Source organism: Mytilus edulis, chromosome 2, assembly GCF_963676685.1.
Source record: "Mytilus edulis chromosome 2, xbMytEdul2.2, whole genome shotgun sequence".
Lineage (NCBI taxonomy): Eukaryota > Metazoa > Mollusca > Bivalvia > Mytilida > Mytilidae > Mytilus > Mytilus edulis.
Genome location: NC_092345.1, coordinates 106,151,952 through 106,166,450, shown reverse-complemented (window position 1 = coordinate 106,166,450; position 14,499 = coordinate 106,151,952). Strand labels below are relative to the sequence as shown.

The following is a 14,499-nucleotide window of genomic DNA, read 5'->3' as shown; positions in this document are numbered from 1 at the left end:
AAATAAAACATGATTTATAAAATTTGATCGCTTTCTATAGTAAAACACGACTGAAGTTCAATTGATCTGTAAAACTCATGGATCCCCGACTATTACTTACATATTACCCTGTATGTATAGATATTTAACAAATGAGATGTGGTAAGATTGACAACGAGATCCACTAGAATCCAAGTGACATGGATGTATACAGCTATAGTTCATTGTACGGCCTTTCAATAATGAGCAAAATCAATATCGTATAGTCCGATATAAAAGACCAGTACCTGATATGACCAATTTGAAATTGGCACAAGAAAACCGATGATTTATTAACAAAAGGATCAACGAAAAATAAATATGCCAGACATGATTCAACGACAACCACTGAATTACAGGCTTCTGACTTGGGACAAGCAAATAAAGGATGTGGCGGGGTGAAACATGTTTCTGAGGGTTCAAACTTTCCTTAACAAACAACATAAGAACAAGTTGTAAAACAACAAACACAAAGGCAAAATTCAGAAAATATATAATTTCTTTTTAATAACAAAAGCAGAGGGAAAAGATAATTCAAGTTAATTGATATAAAGAAAAAGAAGACATTGAATAATAGAAACTAACGGTAGACATCTCTTTCACAAGCAAAAAAAACACAACTGTAAAATACAAAGACATACACCTCAAACATTTTTATTGTTGTACCTGCTTACATGAACAATCTTAATTTATAAAAGGTAAACGATTTTTTTTTATTATGAAAAGTTATATAAACGGACTGACTTGCTTTTAAATATTATAAGTCCGATTACATAAATTTTTATAATCAAAATAACACCGAATTAAACTTTCAGAGCATATATTTAACATTCAGCTAACTAATCGAATCAAAGAAACAACAAAACGCTCTGCCATTAAAAAAGACTTGACACCCGCTGGTAATGAATGAAAATAAGAGACCCCATGGACATGAAAAGAAAATCATTTCTTACGTCTATATGGTGATGAAATTGATTCTTCAAACGCGAGTCGAATCGCATATTACACTACAATCCCCATGATAGATTTAAATTAATGTATCATTGACTCATCCTGAGTCGAATCAAATTGTTTTATTTTGCTCATATTACACTTTAAAGTCATATGAAACCTCAAATTACAAAAAAAATATGCATATGTTTTTTTATAACTAAATGGATAGTTTTCATTATACAACCTATGTACATATACTTTTTTTCTGAGGAAAGTTTTTAATTTGTCCACATTTAGAAGAAGTTTACTTATTTGTAATTGCTTGCTTCCAGGAAGCAATTCGCCGACATATTTTCCGTATGCATAGTGACCTTAACGTGACCCTCCTCAAAATCCGGTGATCGCAATACGCATGCATCTGTCATTAAAATAAACAAATATCTGATTGTACATGTTAAACATGTGCTCAATACCCATGCTTTTTGTTGATTGTTTACTATATGGTGGCAATCGGTAAATTTCGGCTCCAAAACACGGCATTTAATGAGCAGCCATATTTGTTAAATCATATTTCACACACGTTACACTTCAAGTCTCATGATAGATTTGAAGTAAATGAATCATTTTTTTTTTAAAGAAATGATGATAAGGCACACAGTGTTTAAGGACGACAAAGTTTATTCATTTGTTTTATTTCACTTATATTACACTTAAATTCTCATGAAAAATTTGAAGGAAATGGATCATTGGCCGTCAACACGAGTCAAATCATTTGTTTTATTTCACTAATATTACACTTAAATTCTCATGTTAGATTTGAAGAAAATTATAAATTATCATTGGCTCAACGTGAGTCTAATCAAACGTTTTATTTCACTCATATTACACTTAATAGATTTGAAGTAGAAGGATCCATTGACTCAACGTGAGTCGAATCAAATCGTTTCATATAAGATGAGTAGATGGTTGCCAGTAGGACAATGTCCACAAAAGCCCAAAATGTCATACATTTAAGGTCTATATCCGGCCTTCAACACTTAGCAATAAACTAATAATGACAAAATAATAAACAGTTGTTACATATCTTAAAATAAATTTGATCTTTTCTAACACAAATTGTGAATGTTTATTACAGAAAAGATACTCAACATGGGATGTGCACCATCATCAGATACCGGCACACAATATGCATCGCTTGGTCACCATGGAAACACAAATGTAAGTAGGAAAACTAAAACACCAACGGATAGCCAACTATATGGCAATACAAATAAAAGTAGAAAGGCATCTACATCATCGTCTTCATCGTCTTCATCAGATGGTAGTAAAAAAAGCAAAGAAGTAAATCAGCCAAATAATGTACATCCTGTTCCGCCACCGCCGGTAAAACTCACAGAAAATGACAAGAAACAGCAACAGGAAAGAAAAGTCATAACACCGCCTCCGCCAGATCCTGTTCCAACACCTAAGGAAAAAGAAGAGGCACCACCTGTGCTCCCTCCTCCGCCTGTTGAAGAAAAAGAGGAAAGACAACCAAGTCCAGTACCATCGCCTACTCCTATAGAACAGGAACAAGAGCGACAACCAAGTCCGAAACCACCACCACCACCACAAGATGATAATGACATGAGAAACCCAACTGACGAGGACCAACAACAGGTACCCCCAACGCCGCAACAGGAAGAGGAGAAACAAATAACACCGCCACCGCCACAAGAGGAACAGAAACAAATAACGCCATCAGCACCACCGATGCCTATACCAACAGATATGGTAAAATTTCATCTGCTTTGTGTGTGTGTTCTGTTTGTCTGTCTGTCTCACTTAACTAACAAGACATTATATATTTTAATCAAATAATAATACAATCTTATATGTGTATGTCTAAATTAATCTAACTTCTCTCTGGGTAATTGGTATTACAACTCGCTTGTATATGGAGTAGGCATTGGCATTTTTATTGAGTGTTACAATTCGTGTTACTAACATGTTTATAGCCCGCATGTGTTGTGTTTCAGTATTGAGTAGCACTATTTTTGGTTGTAATGTATTGTGCTTGGTGGAAGTTGTTCTTCCATTTCTATTTACATTTTACCGGTATGCTATGTTTTATCTTGTCCACCCCCTAATAATATATTTATATATTCACAAAAATCAAAATATATGTTAATAGAATGAAAAACACTGGACACAATTAAATCCTGCTTTTAAAAGTGTTATGTGAGTGTTGGATCTCGGTAAAGTCCGAAATTGCTTCGTTAGATTTTATATTTTAATGCAAGAACAGATTTCAAAATTCGTTTAGTGATAAGGTTTGATTCATTGAGCTGAACTAATCATTTGATCTGATTTTTATGTTGCTAACATTTCCAATTCATATTAAAAACACATTGAGCTTTGTATTACCGTGTACATTTATACTTTTACATTAAAAAACAAAACAAATGAAAGATACTTTTATTTCTAGTTTGACCATCTTAACCAAGCGTTTAATATTTAGTTTCATAATAGAATGAAATTCAAAACAGTGTGGCTGTGGTCATTGATTGACACATTAAATTCATCCATTGACTGGGACAATTTACGTGAACGTTTGTCTGTAACGACCACTGTTCACGACGTACCTACGATAGACATTTAAACTGTGGGATCACCAAAGGTTTCTTAACGCCTTTAATTATAAAATAATTCGAAAAATTAATCAGGAATAACCTTTATGTTTTGATTTATATAATTGATATAAATAAAAACATCGTGTTATTTCTGATTAATTTTTTCGAATTACTTTATTAAGGTGTTGAGAACCTTTGGTGACCCCATAGTTTAAGTGTCTTTAAAAAGTACATAGTGAGCAGTGGTCGTTACATACAAACGTTCACCTAAATTGTCCCAGTCAATGGATGAATTTAATGTGTCAATCAATGGCCACAGCCACACTGTTTTGAATTTCATTCTATGTATTATTTTGTTAATTAAATTGTGTTCTTGAGAGGATATAAACCCTATTGATATTGACATGTCACGAAAGTGTAAACACCTAGATGTTTTGCTTATTGATATATATTAGGATGTATACCACGTGATGTATACACTTATTTGAAAAACATCATGGTGTGTAAAATAGTTTCCCACCAATGCTACTAAGATATGTAATATAAATATGTAAAGAGAATGCCAATCTAAGGAGAGAAAATTCATCCAGAAAAAATCATTGCAAAAAAGAACAAATGCATTAGTTCGAAATCCGAAATTGAATGGAACAAAACTTTGAATGATAAAATAGACTGGCATTCTGTTTGGACAAGAGCACAACACTGCATTCTGTATCCAACAATCGTTTTTTAATAAAGATTACTACATGCTATACTTTATTGGTTAAAAGGTATGACCACTTACTATCCCACATAACGTATATGTCTTTCCACCACATCCATTGGATGTGATATTGTATTCGGGAAATCATTATTTATTTTGTATGTTATAATTGGCTTTAAACTAGTAACTGCCACTGCTCTAAGAAATTTACCAAGGCATATAAAGAAGTCGTTGGACATATATCAATAAGACACATTTTATTGTGTGTCTTTCTAGTAAATATTCATACAAAATAATCCCCCTTTAATTAATTCAGAATGACGAAACAAGAAATGGAGGGGAAACGATAAAACCAGGAAAAGACAATGTCGACTTCGACGATACTGGTAATATGGAGACGCCGGCACCACCGGACTTTGGTCGATCAGAATATATACCAACAGATGTTGGAACAAAAGAACGGTTCATAGATTTCCGCACAGAAGGCGGAGAATTCACAAACCCATCGAGACCTTCACCCAACGACAATGGACTTTACACTGAGTTTGAATTCACCGTTGATGTGGCTGTTCCTAGTGCATCTGGACTTCAATGGCAAAGACCAGCTGTGAGTATATAATTAAGATTGTGTGGGTCAGTTTATGTCTGGTATTTTATGCTATTGACTTCACATTGAAACATGTCTTTGCACTGTTTTGAGTCTTGTACATAAGAAACGCATGCTATGTGTGTTATGTCTTGTGTCTTGTACTTTTGTGACTTTGAAATTAAATAAGCTATCAGATTTCACTACTGACACTAGGAAGTACTATGTATAATTAACTGTGAAAAACTACTGTTCCAGACCAATAAACTATTTATACCATGGAATAAAAGTGTTGAGTCAAAAGTCTAGCCGTTTTAACGTTACTACATTTAACGCCGATCTCAAAACTGAATCTAAAGGCTTTTTTTGCAGCATAGATAAAAAAAAAATTGTAAACAAAACTATTTAAGGATATTAAGATTACCCTTTTTTGTCTCGCCTGTCTTGAACATATTTTCAAACATTTCTGTTTTTGAACAGTTTCATCATTATTTTTATGTGAAAGAATGGATAGCAACTAATTACATACAGTGTCACATAACAATAGCGAAAGACGACATGCAGTAAACAAGCCTGACTCCAATATGTTTTTCCCTGTAATAGTCCTTATATAGTTTAATATAATAGTGTGTGTATCCGAGTGAGAACTTCGCTATGTGTACTTATGGAATATTTATCTAAAAGTCATATTTCATTGGTCTTTGGTCGCCGGGTTGTTGTCTCTTTGAAACATTCCCCGTTCCCATTCTTAATTTTACCAATAAACACATCTCCTGTGAGTAGCATAAGACAATAAAATCCATTAAGAATGTCTTTTGGTGGAAACATTTACCGAGTTCTACAATATATAAGAGAAGTTCCGAAAATGTTCGTACTCGAATAGGAATTATGGACTTGAAACATATGTATAATTCAACGATACCAATGTTGTGAATATGAATTAAAAGGAAGATGATGGGTTTAGCATACATGTATTGATAACGTTTTAGAATATTTAGTAGAAACTATAATTGCTTGTAAAGCAGAAATACTATGATAGAAATATAAAAAAAACCCAATAAAAAACTGCTAAGATTTATCTTCACCCTCTACTATTAAACATGGACTCATTGGTGTATTTCTTAAACAATTGTATCTTGTAGGAAATTTGTCAAAATCCAGCTTTGTTTACTGATGGTACCACAAGATTTGATATTGGACAAGGTAGAGTTGGTACCTGTTGGTTTTTGTCTATGGTGGCAAATATTGCAGATAAACCAAGGCTGTTAGAACGAGTAAGCATATTTTATACTCTCCAAAATAGAACACTGTATTTACACAAAACCGATAGCACGAGTAAGCACATGTTATATTCTCCAAAATAAAATACTGCATTTACATTATTCTTTTATAAACAATTTATTATTCTTGAAAAAACTTGAGAGTCGATCTAATAGAAAAATAATGAATTAATGAGTATTGCTCTCTAAAGTATTTTAAAATAAATTGAATCTGCTTGCAAAATTGGGAAAACGTTCGTACTTTACAATAAGATCAAAATAAAACATGTTGCCAGTAAACTTTATATTGGTTTCGACTCTTTCGTAGGTTGAACCTTTATATTATAACTATCTTGAACATTTTCATAGTCAAAGAATATCAAAGAATATCGAGGACCTTGAAATGAATATCTGTTGTATTTGCAAGGAATCTACAGGAAATGTTGCCAATAAAAAAAGTGTTCTAGATACATGACATTATGACTGCTACTTTCACATATTGACAGGTGGTTCCAGCTAGAGATTATAAGATCGGTACTAATGACTATGACGGTGTCTTTCATTGCCGCTTTTGGAGATTTGGACACTGGAGCGAAATATATATAGATGACAAACTACCTACATCCGGTCGGGGGGGACTTTATGGAGCTCACTCTAATACCGATCCTAACGAAATGTGGGTGGCTCTTCTCGAGAAGGCGTTCGCACGGTAAGTTTTGTAGATAGTTGATTATGACTAATCGTTAACTATATTTACACCAAAAAGAAAGTGTTTGCAAATTAATTTCGTTCGAATATGAAATGGGAGTTACAGTAAACTTATTAAAAAAAAATGCTTTTATACTTTCATAATTATAAGCGATGTGATCATCGCATTCACAATAAATACGCAACATGAGTTACCCGAATTACCTCTTCAAGAACGATATAGGTCCAAATTGGAAAGCTAGAATACAGAAAACATTCATGGGCATTCAAAATTAAAAGGCCTGACCAGAACTATAATTGATGTAAGTTCTAAGGTTAACTTTATGTAGTGTAGGATAAATGATTTCTTTTGTTTCAAGTAACTATAATATCTTGAACTAATATTTGTAGAATGTATGGCAGTTACGATGAGGTATCAGGTGGAAGAACAGCCGATGCCTTTATGAACCTTACTGCCGGTGTCGGAGAAGCTATTAAGTTTGAAACAATGAAAATGTCATCTCAACAATTGTTTCGGAGACTTAAAAATGCATTCCAGTCACCGACTACAATGGTTGGCTGTGTTTGTCCGGTAAGTACATTCCAGTCACCGACTACAATGGTTGGCTGTGTTTGTCCGGTTAGCATATTGTATTGATGACTTTCATACAGGGGTTTATAAATACATTCTTGTATGTAATTGAAGGATAAATTATGTTAGTGTTTCAATTTCAATATTTCTTTACCCAATGTTGAGCCGTATATCAAAGTCTGTATTTTAGAATTGTATGAAATAAGTGGTTATTTTTGTATATTTGTTCACCCCTCCAACATATGTTTCTATTTATACATTTTGAAAAGTTTTAATTGAATTGAGGAATATATCAGTGGAACGTAACACCATACCGATGTATTGTGTTTTATAATAAGAATAATTTGAAAATACTTTGTTTCAGCAAAAAAGTGATGGCCAGCATGGTTTAGTTGGAGGTCATGCATACTCAATGAATGGAACATACCAGGTTAGATAATCAGTTTATATCTATTTTTGTTGCATTATAGATTCACTTTAGAATTTTGAAATATCAACGACAAGAAGACTTTCCACCCACTTCTGATATATACTTTAAACTGTAAAAAGTATGTTAGTTTAGACAGCCACCACATTAAATGCCGAACAATACTTGTTAAAATTCTGAAAGGATTATACAATTCTGTATAATGTTATAGAACATATTTCTGCTCATTTGAGAATATGATAAATAAATGTTATATCTCTTCACACAAATTGTTTGTAGGTAGGAGATAATATGTTGGTTCGTATACGTAACCCATGGGGAAGACAGGAATGGAACGGACCATGGAGTGACGGGTTAGTTCTTTTATAAAGTTTATCGTGTTCCATTTATAAATAAGACAATGATTTATTATATAAAATATACTCGTCTATTAGATGTAGACAAACGTATAAATTATAGGGAAATAAGATAACGCGATCATTCTCAAAGGTGTAATATTAATTCTCTAGAAAACAGTTGAAATTAGATGAACAAGTCTTCAACTTTTGGCAAATACTTGTACCCTTTTAACAAAATCCAAATGGCCCCAATTTTTTTTTAATATTATCTTGGTTTCTGCCAATCATACGTATACCCTTTCTTTATAGTGTCTAAATATATGTTGTAATTATCTGTAGGAGTAACGAGATGAGTCAGTATGGAGGTTCTATTCCGCATCCAAATAAAGATGACGGGGAATTCTATATGGATGTAAACCATTTCCTCAAGTATTTTGAACAGTGCACCATTTGCAATCTAACACCAGACGTTGACAGAGATGGAACGGCTGATACGCTAAGTAAGTCATTACTGCATACCCTACTGCATACCCTTCAAAAGCCCCTGCGATCATTTCCTGTTTGTTGGTGGGCGTTGTGCTGCTCAGTCCTTTGTGTTTTGTAGACTGTTGTTTGTTTTAGATATTGTACATTCCTTTCATATCTTCCACCTCTCTTTCATTAAAATATATAAAGCAACGATATTTGGACAAGGAGTTTTCTGTGAAGACTGAAACCTGCCAGGATAAAATAACCCAAACCAAATATATAGACGACAACATTCAGTCTTCATCAATAGACAGATATCTTCATTATATGTTGAGCTCTATAACATCCAGAGTATTATACATGTTGTATATACATTAACAAAAACAGTCAAATGTTTGCGAATTAAACCAAATTCTGATAACCAAGAAACAATTCTGATATGACACACAGCAACATATAAGACCAGCAGGCTTAACGTTTCTGGTCAAATCGTTATTTCCAAGGATACTGAATAAAGGCAACAGTAGTATACAGGTGTTCAAAAGTCATAAATCGAGTTAGAGAAAACAAATCCGGGTTACATGACTTTATTGTCAACTAAATAAAGGCAACAGTAGTATACCGGTGTTCTGAAGTCACAAATCGATTGAGAGAAAACAAATCCGGGTTATAAGACTGTATTGTCAAACATTTAATTAAACTGTTTTATTATAATATTCCAACTTTCTATTTTGTTTTTTTTTAATTTTTATTAACGTTGGGATTGATTTAGACATATATATTATCTTGTATTGCTTATTAGACACTTTTTATTTTGTTTTTGTGATTTTATTAACGTTGGGATTGATTTAGACATATATATTATATTGTATTGCTTAATAGACTATGTGACATCCTTATTTGGAAATTGGCGAAGAGGGAAAGCTGGAGGCTTCCAAAGCAAACTACAAAATCCACAGTTCTGTGTTACAGTGAGCGACCAAGGTTAGTGGCTTTCTTTAAGCATCTATCTCATTGTTGATTTCTTTCTGACATTGTTATTCAGTGTATTTAAAAGGGATGCATAGATCTATTTTTGGGTAAAAAAAATTTAGAAAATACAAACCAATGATTTTATTTTTGACCAGCAGTGTACCTTTGTCGATAATTTGCCAGTAACATTATGATACAATACAATTCAAAGGCTTGAACTAACTTCCTTGGAATATCTAAACAAAACCTTGAATTCATTTTAGACAGGAGTTTCATCGGAAATATATGTTGTTTTCTTAATCTGTTGATAAAATATATTGCTAACACAAACTTAGAAAAACAGCTTTTTACTGAGATATGTAAAAAATCAAAACGTTCCTCTCGTTCGTTCAACATTATTTAATTCCATATAATTTTAAGGAACAGTAAGTGAGAAATGAAGTAAGTATTTTTAATGTTAAAGAGCTTTTCTTTATTTGCTTATATGTAGGCATAATATTTCTTTTAAAAATTCAAATTCTAATATTCAATTGATCGCGTCTTTTATACAACAAAGTCAGTTAACAAAGATTAAACTTACTAATCTTTTTACCCTAAATAGTAAATACCAATTTGATTTTCTTTTTTATAAATTCTATTTCAATTTATCTTGTTTATCATCCATACTAGAACAGGATATTCGTAATGTAAACAGACAATTTCTTCGTCACAAGTTGTTTTGATTACCATTTAAATTTCATTCCTTACAATCTACATATGGCTGAAAGACTATTTCAATTACTGTGATTAAGTAGAAAATAAGTCGTACACAAAATACAAAAACGTTTTGAATTGTAAAATAATTGTTCTGTAGATGTCTTTCATTCATTCAGACTAACCATTGCATAACAATTTTACACAAAGGAAAAAATAAACATCTAAGTAAAGCCGTTTTTATTACAAATCTGTCTCTAGAAGCCTAAGTTATATTTGCGTTTAGTTGTGATTGATGTTTATCAGAAGTGAAATATCAACTATTTTAGGCAACATATATATTGATCTACCTGTAGTAATCTTGATAGCAAAAAAAGAAATGCGGACTGAAACCAAAACCTTAGCTCACAGTAATCGTTAAAGCAAAGCATGTGGAAAGAAAAATAACCAGCATTGTCCACAGTAATTAATGAAGCAAACAAGTGCCCTGTCCTTAGTAATTAATATACGGAAGTATGCAGACTGAAGACCCAGTATTAATAAGATAAGATTCGTATACTCAGTTCAATGATTTTGTATTTACTTAGAGGCTGATAGGGATGGCAATTTTCCTGTTACAGACTGACAGTATTTATAATGTAATATTCGTATAAACAGTACAATGATTTCTATTTACTTAGAGGCAGATAGGGATGGTAATGTTCCTGTTGTGGTACAGATAGTACAGAAAACATCAGACAGACAGGATGATAAAGTGGGAATTAGGGTGGATTTCTATAAGGTAAGTTCTTTTAATCAAAATATCTTTTCTCCAGAACCAGATTTTGCTATCATTTTGTTAAGTTAATGAAATTTTGAAACAGTTTGACAGGATGTATCATTTTCACTCGAGATTCAGTAAACACCACATTAATTTGTGAAAACGGACACACAATTTTAAAAATAAACACTACGATGAACTTATATAAATTGTGCACCATTTTTTTGTGATAGTTCCCCCTTCATTTAAAAGCCGACTGACCTTTTTATTTCTGGTGACCTGGACAAGGCTTTTCTACAAAATATGTTTATGGGTAAAATATTTGACCCTAAATTTATAAAATGAAAAACTCAACTACTGATATCAGTCGAGTATTATGCCACGATGCACTCATAGAGAAAAATAATACGTGGATACTCTTCCAGATTTGGTTAAGGCAGTGAGGTTGGTGAAGCAAATTTGAAATACAAAAACTGAATGGGCCTATTAACTCTTATATATATATCTATATGGAAAGACCCATTTCTTTCTTAAACATGTACTACCTCCATGACAAACATGTTGTTGTCCCCGTTCTTCAAGACCAGAAAAACAGGTTTTTGTGTCGATCACATTACGTAAAATACTTGTTAACGGAATAAGGTATTGACAATTCACTTAGAAATTCAATAAATATCACTACGTCACTTACATCAAAGGAAATCTTAAACAATAAAAGGTCTGTTCTATGTTCAGTTGGAAAATTCTAATAAAGATGAAGAACTGGATCTTCCTTCTCTGTGCTGGATTCAAAATTACAAATAAAGGCAATAGTAGTATACCGCTGTTCAAAATTCAAGCTAAATATTCTTTGCAACAGATATACTCCAGACGTTTGGGTATTTGACATAGATACCAGGATAAAACAAATATGTCAAAGACTCGTTTTGTCTATAAAAGACCTAAATCAGGGACATTCGAATAAAAAAGTTATAAGGTAAAATATAGTACGAATTTTAAGAGTATTTATTTTACATTTCAATCGAACTGTTCTTTAACTTTATATAATTTTAGGTTCTACATGAAGACTCAGATATACTTGTTCTTGACGAGTTAGGAGACAAAAACAATATGTATTTGATAGACTTTAGTTCGTGCTACAGATTTAATGTGAAACCTGGTAAATACGTGGCGGTACCTTCTACTATGGATAGTTGTGACAAAGATCCAAGAGTACTGAAAGAGTTTTTGATTCGATTTTTCACGGCTGGACCATTGACGAATCCTTTGTAAGTGTTTATGTGCTTAATTCATTCACATTCAGTTTTACAAGACTTCAAATGTCGGCGTCAAATTTAATGTTCACATGCATTTAAGTTATGTTATATAATACTATTTAAAAAATTGAGAAAGAAAGTCAATTGAGAAAAGGAATTGTATCACCAAGATGATGATGGAAAACTCTGTAGTATATGACATCGTAGTTTCGTGAGTTTCTATCTAGCTGCGTTAAGTTCGAGCACACTGAGTTATAACATGACATCGGGGATATAAACCAAACATTTCACCAAACTTGATCAACTGACGTAAGTCAATATTGTTTTGAATAAGATCGCTAGAATAATTTGTCATATAGAAAGGGGAAATATATTTCAATGTTCAGCTCAAACTGTCTGATTCGGAGCGAGTTGTGAGAGCTAACATGTTTAATTAACATGCTTGATTTAATACAATGTGAATAATACCAAGACATATTTCAGTGAAATACAAGACAGTACTACAGTAATGACAGGAAAGGGACCCGACTTGGAGGTTGATGGAAGTGTCTTACAGTTAGGTGAGATAAAGAATGTTTTATTACATTTTCAGGGCTTGCATACTTGAATCAACATTGCTGTATATATTACCTTAATTATATATGCACCTGATAATATATTTGATATTCTGCACAAAAACAATTTATTTATTTATATTGCTATTTATGTGTACACCCGTTTTATAACAAAGGATGCAAAAATTATCCCTGAATCTAGCAAGATATTTGAACCGACCCAACCTGTGTTATGTGAATTTTACTGATAAAAGTACAAATTTGACAAATTTCATTTAATGAGTGTTGACAGTTACTTATGTTTTATGTTGTTTTTATCTAAAGCAGTAGTTATGTAAAAAAAATATCAATTTGAGGGCTGTGAGTAGGACTGTATAATTTGCTTTTGATATTCACATTATTACTACTCACTGAGAAAGTGGCAAAATACATAATCATTTTATACCTTTAAATGTTTATCTCGAATGGTATACATTGTCCTAATTAATATAAGATTTGAAACATTAGTTAGATGACCGTTTTTACTTTCAGGTTGTTCACAATGTATTACTGGAAAGTTTGTGAGCGGACGCAATGCTGGAGGACAGATTTCATGCCGTGATACTTTTGCAACAAATCCACAGTTCTTTATTACAATTAATGAGCGTATGTTTAATATTTATTACAATTAATGAGCGTATGTTTAATATTTATTACAATTAATGAGCGTATGTTTAATCTTTATTACAATTAATGAGCGTATGTATAATATTCATAAATTCAAATTCTTCTTACATTCTTGTGGCTAAATTCATCGCATATTATCATGAATAATAACAAATTGACTGTACCATAATTACTTAAATTTCCTGTTTACCTAAGTTTGAATTTTTCGAAAAACTAAGGATTTTCTTATCCCAGGCATAGATTACCTTAGCCGTATTTGGCACAACGTTTTGGAATTTTGGATCCTCAATGCTCTTCAATTTTATACTTGTTTTGGCTTTATAAATATTTTGATATGAACGTCACTGATGAGTCTTATGTAGACGAAACGCGCGTCTGGCGTACTAAATTATAATCCTGGTACCTTTGATAACTACTGTTGACTCTCTCTCTCTCCATATATCTTCCGTATACCTCTCCATGTTATTGAGTTGATTAGATTGGTTAACCATTTACTGTGTATTGTCGGATATGTTTGAGTGATGACATGAATGTCGTTACTTTGTCTACGATAAACACGTGAGCTCTTGTTCACCATCGGAGGCCGTAGAATAGCATTTGAAATATAAGTTTTCCTATACAAGTAACCATGTGATTACCGTCTTCTTGAATTTAAATGATACAATGTTATTTCAGCACAAAGTGTAAAAGTGGAAGTTATGCAGCCAGATCAGAAGAATGGTTTCCCTATTGGAATAAAACTGTTTGAGGTAAGAACGTTTATACCAGCTAAATAAAGGCAGCAGTAGCAAACAGTGTTCAAAAGTCACCAATCGATTGAGAGAAAACAAATAAAGACAGCAGTAGCAAAAAGTGATATAAAGTCTTTAATCGATTAAGAGAAAACAAATAAAGGCAGCAGAGCATACCCGTGTTCAAAAGTCAAAAAAACGATTGAGAGAAAACAAATCCGGTTTACAAACCAAAATCGAGAGA

The 14,499-nt window shown here is 32.5% G+C and overlaps 1 protein-coding gene across 4 annotated transcripts in view; it reads left to right on the top strand.

The window, feature by feature from the left end:
- LOC139513840 (calpain-2 catalytic subunit-like) overlaps positions 1-14,499 on the top strand; it is a 35,072-nt gene that overhangs the window by 19,343 nt on the left and 1,230 nt on the right. For 2 of the 4 annotated variants that reach the window (XM_071302690.1, XM_071302689.1), the window contains exons 2-15: positions 2,087-2,169; positions 4,583-4,873; positions 5,995-6,126; positions 6,618-6,820; positions 7,210-7,390; positions 7,755-7,820; positions 8,097-8,170; positions 8,495-8,655; positions 9,506-9,607; positions 10,969-11,069; positions 12,102-12,316; positions 12,788-12,864; positions 13,390-13,503; positions 14,200-14,273. In XM_071302690.1, the coding sequence (XP_071158791.1) occupies positions 2,101-2,169; positions 4,583-4,873; positions 5,995-6,126; positions 6,618-6,820; positions 7,210-7,390; positions 7,755-7,820; positions 8,097-8,170; positions 8,495-8,655; positions 9,506-9,607; positions 10,969-11,069; positions 12,102-12,316; positions 12,788-12,864; positions 13,390-13,503; positions 14,200-14,273 (1,860 nt within the window). In that variant the 5' untranslated portion in view covers positions 2,087-2,100. Of the gene's footprint in view, positions 1-2,086; positions 2,725-4,582; positions 4,874-5,994; positions 6,127-6,617; positions 6,821-7,209; positions 7,391-7,754; positions 7,821-8,096; positions 8,171-8,494; positions 8,656-9,505; positions 9,608-10,968; positions 11,070-12,101; positions 12,317-12,787; positions 12,865-13,389; positions 13,504-14,199; positions 14,274-14,499 lie in introns of all 4 variants that reach the window. The other 2 variants (XM_071302688.1, XM_071302686.1) reach the window with 1 other exon arrangement.